General features: G+C 43.5%; 1 protein-coding gene across 1 annotated transcript in view; it reads right to left on the bottom strand.

The window, feature by feature from the left end:
- Positions 1-18,393, bottom strand: part of Mib1 (mind bomb 1) — a 355,660-nt gene that overhangs the window by 298,174 nt on the left and 39,093 nt on the right. Inside the window, exon 9 of the mRNA XM_071697844.1 lies at positions 13,119-13,270. Within this exon, the coding sequence (XP_071553945.1) occupies positions 13,119-13,270 (152 nt within the window). The remainder of the gene's footprint in view (positions 1-13,118; positions 13,271-18,393) is intronic.

Below are 18,393 nucleotides of genomic sequence, written 5' to 3'. Positions count from 1 at the left end.
AAACTCGAAGCTAGCGTGGTTCAAGTTGCTATATGTTGTTTTAATTAAAATTAAAATTATCTATAATTTATAGTATCACAAAAAATATAAATGTTGCAACAAAATGGACATAAACAATTATATCAATGTCAAAAGTCCGAAAGTTTCAGAAATAATGTGTGCACATTACGCAAATTTTACATCTTTGCAATCTAAAACTGTGTCTTCTGAAATTACAACATAATGCATTCGCATGGAATATCTGAGCGTAGAAAATATTATTTGGAAAGTACACCGAAATCAACATTGTATCTCTCAAATGAGAAAATAAGATTAAAAAATCGTGAAAACAGATCCCCGGGAATTGTCACGTTGCCTGTCGCCTCTAATTCCACGGATCATGAAGAAAATCTTGGATATTCTAACTTCGTATGGCCGCTTCATGCGGCGTGTGGCGGAATCCAAGAAGAAAGTTCCGAGTCGGACAATTCGAGACTCGTAAAATGCAGACGATACGACGCGAAGGGTCGTCCTGAGGAAATCCAACTGGTGCTGAATACTCACTCAAGAAATACCATGCAGGTGGAGGGAACGGCAGTATCGTCCGATAACATCGCAAGATATTTCAATACGACCCGTTTTCGAACACTCCCCACGATTACGGATGCTGCGAGTGATTCGACAGCTGTTAACGATATCAGACCGATGCAGTCTTCTCTTTTAATGCATCGACGGAAAAGAAAGTTATCATCATATAGTCATTAATATTTTTATTTATGGGAATTTAATAGAGTTCAATAGAGTTTAACAAAGTTTAACAAAGTTTAATAAAGTTTAATCAAGTTTAATAGAGTTTAAATAGAGTTTAATAGAGAGAATTTTAGACTTCTACATTGTCGTTTCTGAGAATAAAATATTATAATAAAGCTAGCCTAACAAAAATCAGTGAGATAATATGACGACATTCAATCTTTGTACAGTGAAAACTAAATCGTATACATTAATGATACAAAATGATGGATCTCGATGCGTTTCAGTGCAATCGAAATTCGAGGGCATATATGGGTGGGGCGAATTGGATTCGCAGAGCCAGCAGGCGGCGCCATCGTCCCAAGAAGTTCGTAGGGTAGGTAACCCACTGCAGTAACCCCCTACGTCTCCACCGGAGCGAGGGAATGTCTGCTAATCCTTTACAGGGAATTCAAGTGATAAATTCCGTAAATCCCTGTTCAAGCACACCCTTGCACCGACCCATCTACCCTTACCATTACCGAGGGTTCCCCGTTCTTCCGCATCCCCGCTGTCCCTATTCTCCACCAGCACTACCCTCTCTCGCCCGGTCCTCGTCGCTCCATCTACCCCACCCACTTACCTGGAATCTAGATTCACCTCTCCCAGGCTCGACTCACCCTCCGCTACGACTCCAGGAAAAAGTAGAAAACTGCGATTACAAAGACTTTCCTGGCGCACCCCTCTCCCCAACACGCCGCCCCGTTTCCTTCTTACGTCCTCTCTCCTCCGTTCTATCGCAGTTCCTTACTCCTTCCGTCGTCGTCTCGTCTTCTTCTCGCTGTCTGTAACTTTGTAACCGCTCCCCTTTTCTGTCCTCTTTTCTGTCCCCCTCTTGCCGCCGTTCTTTTTCGTTCTTTTCTCTATTTCTCATTCTTTCCAGTCTTCTCACGGTCCTTTCCACCCGCAGTTTCTCGCTCCTCGTCCGTGCGCGGCGCGCTCCTTCTCGGATTAAAACTTTAACACTTTGTTACCCTTTTTCTCAAAGAAGGAAGGGCGTAAGAAACCGGGACGCGAGAAGGAAGATGAAAATGAGCAAGGTACGGAGCAGCCGTGGACGGGAGCGAGAAAGAGTCAGGCCCGCCATCGTAATCCAGGGCTTCCGCTACGTTGGACAAATTTCAGTCTCCGGGCGAATTTCGTCTTTGATAAAACGGCCCATTTTACATTTCGCACCTCCGCGTCATCCGGGGTGGAGATCGCTTTCCGCGATAACGAACAAGTAAGCAAGAACATCCGAGCGGAAAGATGAGCGCGCGTGCTTGCTGGCCGGTATTTTAGAAAATGTGGCGTCAGAATTTTTAGGTAAAATAACATCCTACGAATGTACTCTTGATCTCCATGCAATTATTGAATGTCTTGCGACGTTTAAAATTAGATAACAAACTTGATACTGAGTTTAGCCAACTTTATTTAAAATCGCCATAAAAATAGCGAATATAAAATAATGGAAGAATTAACGAATTGATCTAAAACTGTTTCGCGCTTGCTACGAATTAGTCGGCATACTTTTGTTCATCTATCAGTTAACTTCTGCGGCATTGAACGCAAATAACGTAATTACCGTCCGACTAAACAACACGCGAAACTTTAATCAGCGTAACGAAAGTCATCCATTTGCCGGTCTTGACAACATAATCTCGCGTGAATCTTCGATGCACATCTAAAACTGCAAACTCGTAGATAAGTTGACCTAAAACGATCGTCGTTTCTTACGCTCCACTAGATCTATAATCGGGACAAAGTTTCGGTCAATCCTGAAATCCAAGATATCGCCACGGCGAGCAAAAGAGTTCGATTTAACGTGGCGCATCATAAATAATCGTTTCACTCGAGGAGACAAAGAGAGCGAGCGGAAAGCAAGGAGAACACGAGAGGAAGGAAGACGATAAAGGATCAGCCGAAAGCGTTCCCTTTGAGCATTAGCGATTGATTGCGAAATTGCAGCAGCAGAGTGATATTTCTATATGAGATTAGATCTTTCTCCCTTTCCTATATATCTTTCATCGTTCTTCGTCGCCTTCGTCGACTCTCGTCCACTCTCCCACCCTCCTACTTCAGATTCGAGAAACGGCAAATGACGCCTCCGTAAAGGCAGCAACGGGATCCTATAAAACGCGGCTTAACAACTCCCGGTGCTGCACTTAAATTTAAGATCACGAGGATTTAACTAGGCACTTGAATGTATCCTAAGTAGAGAAGACCAGGAACGAAAACCGATCCGTTTAGAGTCAAGAAGCGCTACGCGCCGAGGATGCAATTACTTCGCGAACACGCGGCGCAATATCGCTGTCGTCTTAATCGTTCCTCTCGTTAAATATATTAGCTGGTTATCTAATAAGGACGCTCTATCTCGAAAAATAATAATTACGACTAATTAAAGAGAAAGAGAGAGAGAGAGAAAACGTCGTTAAGATATTCAGAAACTAAATCAACAATAAATAACTAACTCGGCCAAAAATAACGCGTTTAATTAAATGAAAATATTTCCGATTAAACGCAGTGTAAAATCGATCATTGTAAGAACAAACCATGTTGCATACGTTAAATTAAATTAAATCTCCTCGAGGACTATGTGGATTCCTATTTTAATATCGATGTGCAGGGCTCCCTCGAGAACGGTGATCGAGATCATTTACCATGGTAATATTACCAGCAATATCGCCGCAGGAATATTAGTTCGCTGGCGATTTATTACCGGGTGCACAGAAAGAGAGATATTGAAGAGGATGTTCCGTGCGAACTCGGGAACCTATTTCCTTTGGCGACGGGTGAAAGGGATTATTTGGAGACGCGCTGCTCTCGCAATTCTGTGTATGCCTCATTGATATAGCTCTCGTTTTCGAAAGTTAAAAATTCATCGTTTCTTCGCACCTTTGTCAAGAATTTACTAAACGTACACGGACAACGTGAAATCCCTTCTCGGACGATCTTCAAGGAAAAAAAAACTCGCGATTTAGGTTAAGACGAAACGAAGAAAAGCATCGCTATAACGAGCTTAATTGAAATGCACGAATCGTCGTCCTGGTCCTTCTTCCACGTTTCTGTCTTTCCTGTGGATCTTCAGTACTATAATGCACAATCGGGGATAAGAGAAAGACAATCGGAAACAAAATGGCCGAGTCAAACGAGGCACGCGTGCGCGAGGACACGTGTAGACACTTCGGCACGATTGTAGAGTACAACATGAGAACTCTGAAGTACTCTCGAACTTTAAAAATCTCTCTCAGACAATTCTGGCGGAAGTGACGGAACTAGCGCTCGGTCGAGTCGAGGTAAATCTCTGAGCACGTAGCTATCCTCGGAGGGGTTGAGCAGCAGCAGCAGCGTCGGCTTGCAACGCGCGCGGAACGTAAAAGAGCGCGAGGGTGTCTCGCAGCACCTTCTTCTCTTCTTAATAAATTCTCGGAACGGAGTTAAACTAATTACAGGCGCGTGCGGCGAATTTAAAACGAAATCACTTATCCGCAAGTGTAGCGCGACGACGTGAAATACGATGTTGCACCGGACGCACGTGGAGTGATACACGTGACAGAGCGCAACTCCAAAAATTTCAGAAAAATTATCCGAGCGCTTGCTCCGTCGTAACTAAACTCTTGATAATTTCGCAGCAAATTTAAATAAATATTAGAGACTTCGCTGATTAATCCTTCCTCTTTATGAGAATGCATATATAATTTCGAATAATATGGCTATTTAAATAATTAAAAAAATTAATTGTAAAGTCAATTAAATAAATAAACTATAAATAAATCAATAAAATAAAAGCCACTGCCTTTGTTCGATCACAGAATTGCTCGTCGACGATCAAGCGGACGCGATGGAGACGCTAACCGAATAAGTTTCGCGACGATGCGCGGTAGGCGAGGAGAAGAGAAGGATCGACGGATGGTGTAGAAGAAAAAAAAGTTGAGGTAACTCCGGATACGAAAGTTTCAACGGGGCCGAAGACAAAGTAGAAGAAACAAAGGAATGCTGCTCCGCGCTTCCTTTCCTTAGTCCTGCGCAGAATTGGAAGCAACTAACCAATTTCCGAGAAAATAGTAGAGGGAAAAAGAAACGTACGGTGCAAAAGCGAGAGGGATAAAGTAAAAAGAAAAACTCTAAGGAGGAGGAGGAGGAGGAGAAAGACGTAGGAAATAGAGGGAAAGGAAAAGGGATTTAAGAAGAACAGGAAGAGAAAAAGGAGGTGGGATAGCGGCTTAGCAGTCTAGCGACCTGGAAACTGGCTTCCTAAGTCGAAACCTTCGAAAGATTTGATAAACGCTGACGTCACTTCTTACAATCATCCCGCACATTTGTACATAGGACATACAAGTCGATGAGCGTTGATTCAACGTGAGATGTATGCGACCTTCCCACCATCTAACAGAAGCATCGGTATTTCGCAATTACGAATCACAAGAATAGCATACTTCCTAAGAATTGCATACTAAAATATACAATTATTTGATTGTTAAATCGCATGTCTCAATTAGACTTTGTCTAATTACAATGATCATTCATTTATTCGTATCTTCTGTGACATCATTCCTATCGCAAGGTAATCTGGATCTTTCGAATTTGGTTTACGAGCTATGCCTGAGGTAGGCGATCTCGTCGCATGTACCCGTATCCGCGCGCTCAAAACCATCGTGATCCTCTTGTTGGAATACCTCGAACTCGCCAGACTGCACTGATCGTGCTTTGTCAGCTGGATCGGCGTCTGAGGCATTAATACATATCCCCGGTATACCCCCCCGCCTCCCCTACTTCGGCAGAACAAGCAATCGCCGACCTCGTGTATCCACGACCTCGGCTCAGGTTCCATACCACGGGCGCGCGATTCTAGCTACCGTTAATATCGGATTCTTCGGTGCAATTTACGAGGGAACGCCGCAAATTCAGGATAGGTCGTTTAATCCGAAGCCAAATTTTCGCACGAAAACCGTGTCGTGGCTCGTACGTTTCGCGGAATGTTTTCTAACCCTGTGAATCCTTTCAAGGAACATTGCGTCTCGTTATTCGGCCGAGAATCTTCACAAGTATTCGCTGAGAGAATATTAGGAAGCCGTGGCTGTAAATACGACGAAATACCGTGCTATTTTATATCGTTTAATGAGACTCTTGATTATTATTTCGGTAATGATGTTAACGAGTATCACAATTGCGAATTACTAGAAATTGTGTTAATTAGAAAACAATGTAATCTTAGTTACAAAAAATTACAGTTAGTCAAATATAGTAAGAACAAACTACAGTATTGAGCGGATAAACATCGCGACATTTAATTAATTTGAAAGAAAATTTGTGCAATATGTGTCTTCAAAAAGTAATAAATTCAAAATTTTGAGAAGAAAAATCTATAATTCTTACTTATGGAAGAATATTCGCAAAATAGCTCAATTCGCTATCAATCTCACCATAGTAGAATCGTCGTAATAAACATTGCTGGGAAAGTAATTCTCAACGCGCGTATCCAGCGAGCTAGCCGTCCCACTAAAGAGCGCAAATAAATTTTCTCGCAAGAAATACGGTCCTGGAAACTCGATGTTCCGTCTAACTACAGTGCGGCAAGAGTAAAAATAGCCGCTTTATTGTTGCGAATTAGGCGTGATAAATTGAAACTCGAACCATCGAAATTTTTCTAAGCCCGGCATTTCTAAGACATATGCCGGGAGAAATAGGCAAAAAAATACGAGGACCCTTTCCATCATTAGAAAATTACTGTTGTACTAACGGGAACTCCTACTGCGGCGATATTTTACACCTCTACGGGAACAGACGGCTTTAGGGGACGATAAAAAGTTTTCGTGAAAGAGCTTGACGCTTTTTATGGTTTCACCGGCGATATATCTTGGAGAATATAACGTTGTAACTCGATCGAATCTGGAGAAGTCGTGGCTTCTTACGGTTCCTAATTAATGGCCGGAGAGCCATCGGGAGCAGAGCGAGAAAGAAAGATTCCAACAACGGTTGAATGCATAATTTTTAGTGGAAAACGGCGGCATTATATCCTAAGGCCGGCGGGAAAGGTTGCTGGAGACCGGAAAGATGGGAGGAGGCGAGGTGAGGCACAGACAACGAGAGAGATCGCGGAGGTGCGGGAATACTCTGGGGTTAGTTCCAAGCGATTTGGCTCTCATGCGATTTAACACGAGAACTATTATAACTCGATATAGATATAACGCGGTTGGTGCATCCCGCCTCTCGTTCGCGCACATGCATAATCGCCCACGCGCGCGCGCGCGCGCGTTCGCGGCGCACATTATCGGTCGTGCTCGTCTCTGTGGTGCCATCGCATTATTATGTACCACGACTACGACTGTAGTTAGCGTGCCATTGTAGTTTAAGCCTTGGAGAACGGTACCGCGCGTGCTCGCGCGCGCGGAAAGCTCTGCTTGCGAGCTTAGACATTCTTGCACATTCGCCAATATAATGTACACAGACGCGAGCATATCGTGCGTCGAGAATATCTTACAGGTATTACTCTACGCTCTGTCTCTCTCTCTCTCTCTTTCTCTCTCTCTCTCTCTCTCTCTCTCTCTCTCTCTCTCTCTCTCTCTCTCTCTCTCTCTCTCTCTCTCTCTCTCTCTCTCTCTCTCTCTCTCTCTCTCTCTCTCTCTCTCAGCGCTTTCGTTTCGGTTAATATATGTGAAGTGACCCAAAATAACTCGAAATTGTTTGTGAGTGCATGCTCGTTTACGAACTTCACAAAATAAACTAAGCATTTCCATCATATTCCTGCGACGTGTAAAGTCGAATACATAAAATTCTGCTTATAAGATACAAGATTCCTTTATGATACGCGCTCCGCGAAACTTTGCCCCCTTTGCAATTCCCCCTTTATTCGCGTAATAGCTACGACCTAAGCAGCGAACGGGCTGTATTCGATCGGTTCAGATCAATTCGTAACATTGCATGTAACATAGAGAGTTTTTCGTTTAAGACTAAAGTCAAACTGAATTGAATTGCACTGAACGGACTCGTTCCTTAACGCGGCGCACGGGAGTCGTATGCGGAAATGGGGGTCGTCGTCGTTTTCGGAACTCCTTGAACTTGCTTTCTCTTATAGCGTCCCGTATCGTCTGCGACGAGCTTCGTTCTCCCCCCTCCCCCCCCGCTCGCGCCGCCGTTGTGCCGTAATAATTATTTAATGGTGGCAAAGTAGGCGAATGAAATTAACAAACTATTGGAAGTAATTAGATCCTCGCCGAAGCAAATTAAATGGCTTGCGCTCGACGAGCTATTTAAATGATTATCTCCCGCCTTTATCGTTAGCACCATTCCGAGCAAACCCTTTCTATCCTTCCGCGCCGTGCTTCCTATGGAGCAAAACCCTGACTTAGCTACGACGGGCATCCAAGTAGTGAGAGAACCGAAGCTAATTATTCCGACAACTATTCCGAAGTTTACGGCTGTCGATCGGAACGTCTTAGCGCGCGAAACGAAATGTACGGCCGAATACCCGCGAGTTTCTCTGCCGTTCCTCTCTGTGCTTCTCTCCGTTTTCTTTTTCTACTACTACTACTACTACTACTACTACGCGACTACTACTACTTTCTACTGCCGTTATTTCTTCGCGCGCGAGCGTGCCCGGGAATACCAATTGAAACGCGGCACGAAAGTCCTGCCAGAACTCGAAAGTCCGCGCATAGCGTGGAATGAATTCTCCAGTATTTTACTCCTTCGGGAGAAAAGAAACGGGGATGACAGTTTAAGCGAGGCGTAACCAAATCGGCCCAGATTGAAAGAAATGTCGGCGATAATTAAGTGCATTTGCGTAGAGATCAGTTTGTTCTTTAATCCGGAACGCGATTCGAATAACAATAGATGGAATAAACAACCGCTGTCCGGTCTGACGTTTAAAGAGAAGCCTACCTCGATGTGTGTAACTACTTGAACTACCTGAATGGATAGACGACACGTTAATGTACAAAGCCGCACGAAATCAGTCGCGAGGCTACGTGGTACAACAAAATTTTAATCACGAGCCACCACTGGACTCTCGTCCCCTGGCAAAGCTCTTCGGCAGAACATATACGTGACCGTCGCGCCGTCCTGACGAAATAATACAAAACAAGCGGAATTGACTGCCGGAGCGGGGATCTTGCGCTGTTCTGACTCGGCGTGTCACAATCAGAATACGGCTCTACGAGGGAAGATCAAAGCGGCTCACGGGCGTGCGATGTGTGCACGTTACTGGATCAACGGCACCGAGTGCCGCGTGTGTGACTAACATAATCAAGCCGCGCGAGACATCAGAGCGGGGCCGAATTAGCGGTATAACTTCGTCGTAGACTGTCACGACCTCGCGTACGTCGGTGATGAAAAATACAAGTATAGAATACGATATCGCGAAATGTAACGATTGCATTAAAAACTGTAATTAACGAAGTTATAATTAAAAAATATGTGCATTAGGTCGATAGAAAATTTCGTTCTTTGAAAATTTGCGAAAGTGTATTGCATCGTGCACGTACTCGTATATATTTATGTATACGTATACGTATACGTATGTATATTTTCAAAGCGTTAATCTACACAGGCGAGGCAGTTACACAATTTCTTTACAATGGTAGGCGTTACAAAGGATGACAATTTTAACTATCAATTTCGTGATTTACGTCAATCAGAGATCGACACGCGGATGGTACCGCAATGTTTAACGCCAGAGGGGGGCCATCCGATTCATGTGGTAAAATGCAGTATATAACTCGTGTTTGTATCTCTGTCCGCGAGCATAATGATTAGACTATCACGGTTGAATAACAAGCTATTGTGATCCGACAATAACAAAGGGATAGCATAACCGGCCAATTTTAGTGCTCTTCCACTGTAACGCCCGCGTATTGACCGTACTCTATTTTTACAACGATAAAGCATTATTGCAATCGGGTTCACTGTATTTCGATAGCCTTAAAAATATTATAGCTCATAGAATACTCATCGTCGATAATGTAACGCTGATGCACTATTTATTATACAGTAACTTCACGCTGCTCTGCTCCCACAGAGTAGAGTGGAAATTTATTATGTTGTGACAATAATCCTTTGAAAAGGTTTAGCAGAGACACAATGGATTTAGTAATAATATACATAAATACAATATAATTAACAATTTAGTGTAATAATAATGAAGTTTCACGGAGTATGTATTTTGAATAATTAATAATAGATATTTCAATCGAATTTCCCTAAATATAAATAATTTAAAAATGCAAAGATTTTTTTAGTTAGAACGATCCACCGATCTCTCGATTATTGTTCGGTAAAAATAACACATTGACTTTTCCTATCACCAGATATAATTAATAACATATGATTGATTTATAATAATTGCAAATTTAAGGCTTTGTAAATGTTGCATGAGTGCCTTTGCGAGTGTTCGCAATCACGTTTGGCCGGTCGACCCTAATTCGGAAGCGTACAGAAACCGTGGGCAGAAGCATGGAAAACGAGAGAAGTTTCGTCGACAACCCTCGGAGAATGTACCCTACAAAGCGGCAGACGTGGCGAGAGGCAAGGGCAATGGAGAACGGGAGTCGGCAGGCCGCACCAGAGAGCAGGAAATTACGTCTCCGGACGTCCGTTCGTTCGGCTACAGAGCGCTACAGCATAGGTCTTGAGAGAAACCGACGGCTCCTTCGGAAGGCGAGTGCAAACGCGGGAAAAGGCCGACAGGGCACGAGCAGAGGTCAGGAAAGGGCAGCTGAGAGAGCCGTAAGAAAAGCTGCGGCCCGTCCATGACCGGGAGCAAGACTGAAGAATACTGGGGCACGAAGGAGAGCGAAATTGGTCGCAGTGAATACACCCGACATTCGTCTTTATCTAAATGTACTTTAGGAATGCCATCGATGTAATGAACACGGACACGTATTCGCTGACGCTTTAAATTCGCATTCGGACCGAACAATCACGTACGAAACGCTACTTTTACAACGACCCGTATCGCGCTTGTATCGAACGCGCGCGAATACTATGATGTTTATCAGAGATCACTGTTTCTTCGCGAAGAGTAAACGATCCTTGATAGTACGGCACGCTTTAAGTACGTTCCGTCTATCTCGGCGCTAATACGTTTCTGTGATTGCGGTGCCTACTTGAAGGTATTCCGCACCGCGAAACGTTCGCTCTTCGGTCTATATAATGACAGGCAAAGTAAACCTCATCGGTTTCGAGTACTCATTTACCGCAGACTATCCTAGTCTGAATTAGTTTCGAGTCACCCTCGAGCGTCTTTCCTACATAAGATAGTCGCTATATAATTACCCCAGCTATGACGTGACTGGCGGCAAGGTTGACATTTCTCGATGTAGATACTCCTCGGACGATTATCCTTATCGTTCGCTCAGAGAGATAGGAATAATTATAACGATATCGAGTTCTCACTAATGCCTCGTAACGTTTGTCTCGAATTATAATGTAGGTGGTATATACTGAATCATCGGGACATTCGATCAAAGCGATATCCGAATCTATCGCCTATCTAATCGGAAACCTTTCGCCTTTTGACCTTATTAAATCACTTTTCTCGCTGTTTTTCCAGTTGATAATAACGGAACAAAAGTAAATATCCGCGTACCAATACACGTTAATCTTATGTACATTGATATGACAATAGAAGTATGAAATATGAGTTGATTTATCAGAGAAATTTGTTCCACGATATTTTACTCTTCCTTATTGTCAATTAAAACATGACAATACGACTAAATAAGAATTTATCGCGCAATCAACTCTAAAAAGGGAACCTTTATATAAATGAAAATATAGTAAGATAAAATTACGCATCAGTACAACTTTATGTTGTAATTAATAAAGATTGCAGTTTTGTTTCTTGTATAAGATATAATATAACCAATTAGCTGTTCTAATATATACATATAAATATATATTTTAAAATCTTTATTGTGGCGAGAATTACATTTACTCTATTTCCACGGTATTCCATTTCACGGTAATGTTAATGTACTTAAGATTAAGGAAATCTAGGCAATGGATCTGCAAATTCCGATATCGTCTCTTTTTTGCTGCACGGTGAAAATTTTTCTGTTATTTCAGCGATAACATCGTCGCAGAGCGAAAGCAACTGCGAATCACCGACATTTACATGATCCGACTGAAAGGTTGAAAATAAATACCCCATAATCGTGACCATAGGACTACTATATGCATCTAATGCCTCGATTTTCTGAATCCAGAAGCAGATGCAAAATGTTGAAATAAACCTCTCGTACGAGAAAAACGAGAAGAAAGACAGACGAAACGAGACGAAGAAGAGAGATACAAAAAAGTATAAAAGAGTAAGACAATATAATCTATCATTCTAAATTTGTTGAAAGTTTCCAAATTTTTTAATATCCGCATTCTCGAACGAAAACAAACATAATAAACGATTTAAAAAAACAAGATTGCCACAAGACAGAGCCACATTATTATTTTTTAAAAACTGTAAAGAACTCTCTAATTTCTAGTATTATTTTTCTCCTTTGTAAAAGATGACATTTCGGACGGATAAGCAAACCGAATCGTCATTACGAAATAATGTTATTTCAGCCGAAGCAATGTAGTTTCAAACTAGATATCGCCCCCATTGGAATATCCGTTCGTATCATTCTCGTTACTCCGTCTTTGCGTCTCGAGAAGTAATAACTAGAAGTGGACAAATCTCGAAAAGCTCCGAGAGTCCGCGTGGCTAAATTGAACGGGAGGACGGGAGGTGAGAATCGAGGTAAAATTGACTCGCTACCTCTCGAGAATGACCGGATCGATTAGACTTCGTCGAGACGACGACAGGAACGTCGACGACGACGACGACGACGACGACGACGACAGCTTCGGGAACATCTGTGGTTCGACGTTCTTTTATGATTCGTCGAACAAGAGAACAAAGAAGGCGGAAGAAAGAACGAGCCGATTGGACATGCCGTTGGAAAATCTCACTCGTAACTTCTTGCGGAAAAAAAGCCCCGTACCAGAAAACCCGTTGTACACGACCGACGTTTAGCTTAAACGCTCGTATCTCGGATAAAGAGACTGGTATCTCTCTATCATATTGATTAAAATTCTTGGTCACAATCGTGCGCATAAGTAAAATATCAATTAACGCACAAACGTAATGGTAATCAAACGTGCGTCAGATTAACGCGATATTTCTCGCATTTTAGTGCGGATTCTCAAAATACATGGACACGGTGATCCATTAGTCCTACGAAGCGAGGCGCGCGTAATTGTTATCCGGCGCAAGCTGTTTATTGGTATCTCTCTTCGCCACAGCTCTCGCTACCTGACGGTTAAATTCTAGAACGACGACGGCGCATTCAGCGTCTCGGACAAAAGCATCACATCTGAAAACGTGAAGCACTCACCTTGGGTTGCCACGAAGAGCAGCGTGGTGCAGAGCGTTGAAGCCATTGTTGTTGGTGAGGGTGATGTCTGCGGCGTGGTCCAACAACAGAGCCAACATGTCATCCCGTTTCTTAGAGATCGCGTCGTGAAGGGGTGTGTCGCCTTCAGAGTCCTGCAAGCAAGAAAATATTCTCTTCTGTTACGTATATTCCATTTTCCGATAATTAAAGTGCACGAAAATAAAAACCGATAAAATATCCCGAGATATGTTACACAACGTAGAATTTTAATCACTGTAACACGAGATTATAAGTATTATTGAACAAATTAAAGAGAAATATTGATTTTTATTATTTTCCATTCGTGTTAAATGTCAAGTATATAATGCACGTATGTCTTATTTTATACGTGCTTTTAATCTGATTCTATCGTTTCTCTCTGTTCCACCAGTATCGTTAGTCTTTCCAGAATTGTAAGTCGTTTTTAACCCGAAAGAATTCAAAGACAGGATCACCGTAGATAACGAGTGGAACCGCACAATTCACCTGGATTCTACAGAACTGGATCAATGCTTCGGCCAGTTTTGGCTCCGGCGGTTGCGATTCGAGCGATACCTATGAGCTTCAGTTGGCGATAAAACGTACGGAAACAGGGGCCATCCATTAATGCCGAACAACGCGGTACGAACTCGTCGCTAGCAAACAAATGGATGAACGAACGAACGAACGAACGAACGAATGAACGAACGAGCGAGCATAGGGATAAACACTACAACGATGGGCCGGTGTAACGCGTGCAGTTTGCAGACAATGCAAGTATTTGCGTTTGAAAACACGCGTGATAAGAATGATGGACTTTAGAATGGTTGCCACAAAAGCTTTTAACAAGCGCTTGAAAAAAGAATTCTAGATATTCTTTTCGCTGTGACAGATAATTGTTTCGTTTGGAATAACAAATAACGTTAAATATATTTCCATTCAGCGTCGTTGAACTAATGAATCTACTAAATTCTCTTCAGAGAAAGATAATTTCGCATGCTCTATGCCGTCGACGCCCATCAATGACAATAATTCACTCGATGAAAAGGCGATATCGATGAGGTACCGCTTTTACGATAAATCGAAAACGACGGAGCGTAAAATAGCATCTGCGACAAGCTCATGACGACGCTCGCATTCCGGCGCAAAAACTAGGAAGAGCGAAAAGCTAGAGCGCACTTTCGCGGCATCAGCCGCTGCCGGCTGCGTAAATAATAGGGCATCAGGCACAGATACTTTATGGGATCAGTTGGAAAAATCCTTTGTATAACTCCAATAACCGTGGAGGATAAATCTGCCGGCGCTGTCGAGAACCGCCGGCGCTATCTCGCGCTATAAATGCTGGCCATGTGTCACGCCACTAGGTGAGGGTAAAGGGGAGAAAGAGAGAGATAACGAGAGAGAGAGGGAGAGAGGTAGCAAAGGTGGACGAGAGAGAAGGCAGGGCTGAAAATGGAGGCAAAGCGAAGAGGAAAGCGAGAGGTCGAGGGAAAATGCCGTCGAGGCGAATGGAACTAGTTGGGGGCAAAGATCGTGCGACAGTCACGGGACCCTGTCTTATTTACCTGATCTCAGAATCTCGTACATTATTTTCGGCTATTATCCTCACTAAGAAAGAGCAATCAAGAGAAATCGTGAGATATAATTGCATTAATTATTGTATGAATGCGCAATTAAGCAATTTTACGAGCAATTTTACACAGTATCTAAAAAAATTACAATTTATAGAAACATTTATGGACTCGATCACATTACAGATAACGTTCCAGTAATCAATCCGTTAATGAATAATGACTGCTACCTTTCGAAAACTGATGACTATCGGCAGCATCCTTGATTTCTGAGTATTACAACGACTTAGACCGCAAACAAAGATTTGTACGAGAAAGAGACGAGAAAATAGTGGGTCCCTGAATGCGGACTTTCAATTTGCGACGCTGACGCGCGCTTTTCCACCGATGTGGTCCTTCTCCCATTCAACGCCCCCGCAGTTCCTTCTGGGAAAGAGTTTGCATTATAACCCCTCTACTCCGTCCGTCTCTCCAGCAATTCTCCTTCTTTATATCTCACCGCCGCCCACTCGTTTAAGTCCAACAAATGACATTCGATTCATACCACACGCGCCACAGATAGCGTTCAAATAACTTGCGAAAACTTTAATTTCAACATTTCTCTTCTTCCTTCACGCCGCGACAGTCGCGATTCACCGCCGCCGGCCATCCCAGGCGTCACGATCCGTTCCGAGACGCTCGATCATTCCTAACGCCGACAAATTGCTAGAGACTTGTCAAATGTAAGAAGTACAAATGGTCCGTACGCGGATTCTACCGCGCGTAACTTTGTCACATATCGTTGTAGTTTGCTAGATAACACGGTTGAAAATAAAAATAAAAAATATTTACGCGACGCGAAGTAATGCTACTCGCTACTTAATAAATTGAGAACGATGAAGATACAGGCACATTCGGAAAACCAAATAAACGTTTACGGATATCCGTCCCGCGAAAGAGCATGTTCCTCAAATTTACTCAGGCTAAAACGGATACCTGGGCGTCGGCGCTCGTTGCTATCGGTGACGCTGTGTACAGATCAGGTAAACGAGCCGGCGAAATGAGAAAAGACAACAGCAACAACGCAGGCGAGCAGCCTGGAAGTGTGGATGACAATCAGCGTCGGTGTCGAAGCCAGGACGGAGGAGAAGTGGAGGGGGAGATAAATCGACGACGGGGACGGGAAGCCGAAGCGAGTTGATTGCACCGCAAATATTGACATCGCTAATTCTTCCCCCCGCCCGCCGTTTGGCTCGTCGAAGACGACGAGCTAACTAATGAGAGCTCTAAGACATCAGCAAAACGTAAAGCGAACTCGGATTTCAATGCGGTCATCACTCGAAATCGGAGGAGCAATCATTCAACGTGACTGACGATTGCAACGTAGCGAAGAAGCTGCTGTTTCCATTGTTACTTAGATAAAAGAGTTAACGGTATTCCAAGTACTAGGTATCGCTTTCTCTAATAAATGTATGCTGCATTGAATTAAATTGTTGTATGACTACTTGTTAGGTTTATAGGCAGCATATTACTATTGCATTCCATGTATGTTTATATTCCCGTTGATGAAACATTTTTCAAATATATTGCACATAATTCAGTATTTCGACGATGATTACACGAAGCTTGTTCCGTACTATCGATTCTCAGATAAAAGCAATCCATTCGAACAAATGTCAAACCGAATTTTAGTGTTTGACTATCCGCTCGAGCGAGCTTTTAGACCGCATCCTCGTCAAATCTAATGTAACTAGGAATGATCGCAAAGGCGAATCGCGCAGTAAGCTTAACTCCTTTTTCACAACGACGATCGATTTCGCTAAAACCGAAGGATGAGAAGGGACGAAGGGAGGATAAGAGTACTGAGAGATGGAGAAAGAGAGAGAAGAGCGTCCCTTTCACCTCCGTTGTTACCTCAGCCCCTGATTTCTTCGATTTGGGGGAAGAGGGGTAAGGTGGGGCTCGAGTCGCGACAGGAGTCTGGGAAGATAATGCAGACCGTGAGAAAACGGGACGGAGCACCCTCAAAGTCCGTGCCCGCGCTTGATTGCAACCAACCTTTCCCACCCAGTGTTTCCACTTTTGAGAAGGAGGCCCGGAGATTCCTTTGGCCGATGCACCAGCGAGTCGAAATCGGGTAAAGGCGCTCCGCAAAGACAAGAACTGGTATGCGGGTCGTGTACGGACCCGAACGCCTACGGAGGAAGAGGAGGAGGAGACAGGAGAAGAGAAGAAGAAGGCTGGTGGATTTCCGAGTAGACTGTGGAAATGCAGAAGCTGCAAGATTCTTCGGCTGGCTGGATAAAAGTGGCAAGTGCTAAAAACAAGAGTTGGCTAACTCGTTACACTGATCGTGCCCGGACTTGTTATTCGACTCTTAAATGCGCACGGAGGCGTTTATGACGCCTTGTCCGTCAGCAAGCGGAGCACGCTAAATAAAGCTAGACATCTGTCAAAATATTCACGATATCTGCGCTTAAACAAGTTTCTCGTGTATTTCCCTTATCTCCGCCAAGTCAGAACGTCGCGATTGTGCTAATTGCCCCATCAAGCGAATCTAGGTTAAATTACTAAAATACAATGCAGTTAGAAATTCGAGATTTGATCACGAGAATAAAACAGCATGTCATGTATGATTTTAGTTAACATTTAATTTCTATAATATATAGGCTATAATAATAGCTAGGAAACCATAAATTATACCGAAAAAATTAACTTATTTATATCTCATCCGTAACTTTAAATCTTCATTACATTTACATTCGCCATACGCTTCAAAATCGCACAGCTATAGCGATACATTATGTAACGAGCGAATGACATAGATGAGCTCAAATAGAAGCACTTATTAAAACGGCAATCATTGCGCGGTTCGCTAATTTTTGATCAATGATTTGTAATCACCGCGGTTGGAGATAATGTCGAATCGTAGCCGTGTTACCGTGCGTGTCGACGGATTGTAATCATCATACAGAAACGTCACGTTGATTTGGCGACGAGTGTATGTGCATACACGTACGCGCTGTCACGTATGGCTGACTGGTGCGCGCCTCTAACGACCCGGATCTACTTGGCAGCGTGAGGGTGAAGGCAACCCCGGACGCACGGCACTCGTACACAGCTGCACGGTTGCATAATATTACGTTTATATCTGACATTCATCATTAGCAGCGGTAATTTATGTTGAGCGCGAATGGTCCCGCGCGCGAACGGGCTAATTAATATAAATTGCCGGCGCGAGGATTACGCAGAGCGGCGATGCCGTGATGCCGCGATTCATTGTGTACTGCGCGAATCGGCCGGGAGCCGATTAAACTGATAGATCGTCGCGAATAAAGAATTTCGAAATGCCGAGCCGGATAACAAGGGCAAACGAGAGGCAAGGTGAGACGCGTCATATTGAAATTGTTTCTTCGACTGATCTTTTCCGAATCCGGGGAGGCAATACGTGCGATGGTATACTGACCATGTGCGCTAATTTAAAATTATATTGGGGATCGATGACCCAGTTCTTTCGGAGTCGAGTCGCGCGACGCTTAATCCCGGACACGGCGCCGCCAAATACAATTCTCCCGAATCGAAACATCCTGATGAGATCGTTTTTTCTGAGCACGTCGTGCGCGAGTTCGCCGCTCTGCACTTTATGACAGAGAGAGTCCGTAACTCGTCGTGCTTGCTGAATCGCCGCGGTACGATACACCGGTATA

The sequence above is a fragment of the Temnothorax nylanderi genome, unplaced genomic scaffold (assembly GCF_030848795.1).
Source record: "Temnothorax nylanderi isolate EJ_2023f unplaced genomic scaffold, tnyl_v1.0 TNYL_tig0013_pilon, whole genome shotgun sequence".
NCBI classification, from domain to species: domain Eukaryota; kingdom Metazoa; phylum Arthropoda; class Insecta; order Hymenoptera; family Formicidae; genus Temnothorax; species Temnothorax nylanderi.
The sequence above is the reverse complement of the archived record's forward strand: the minus strand, read 5'-3'. Positions and strand labels throughout refer to the sequence as shown.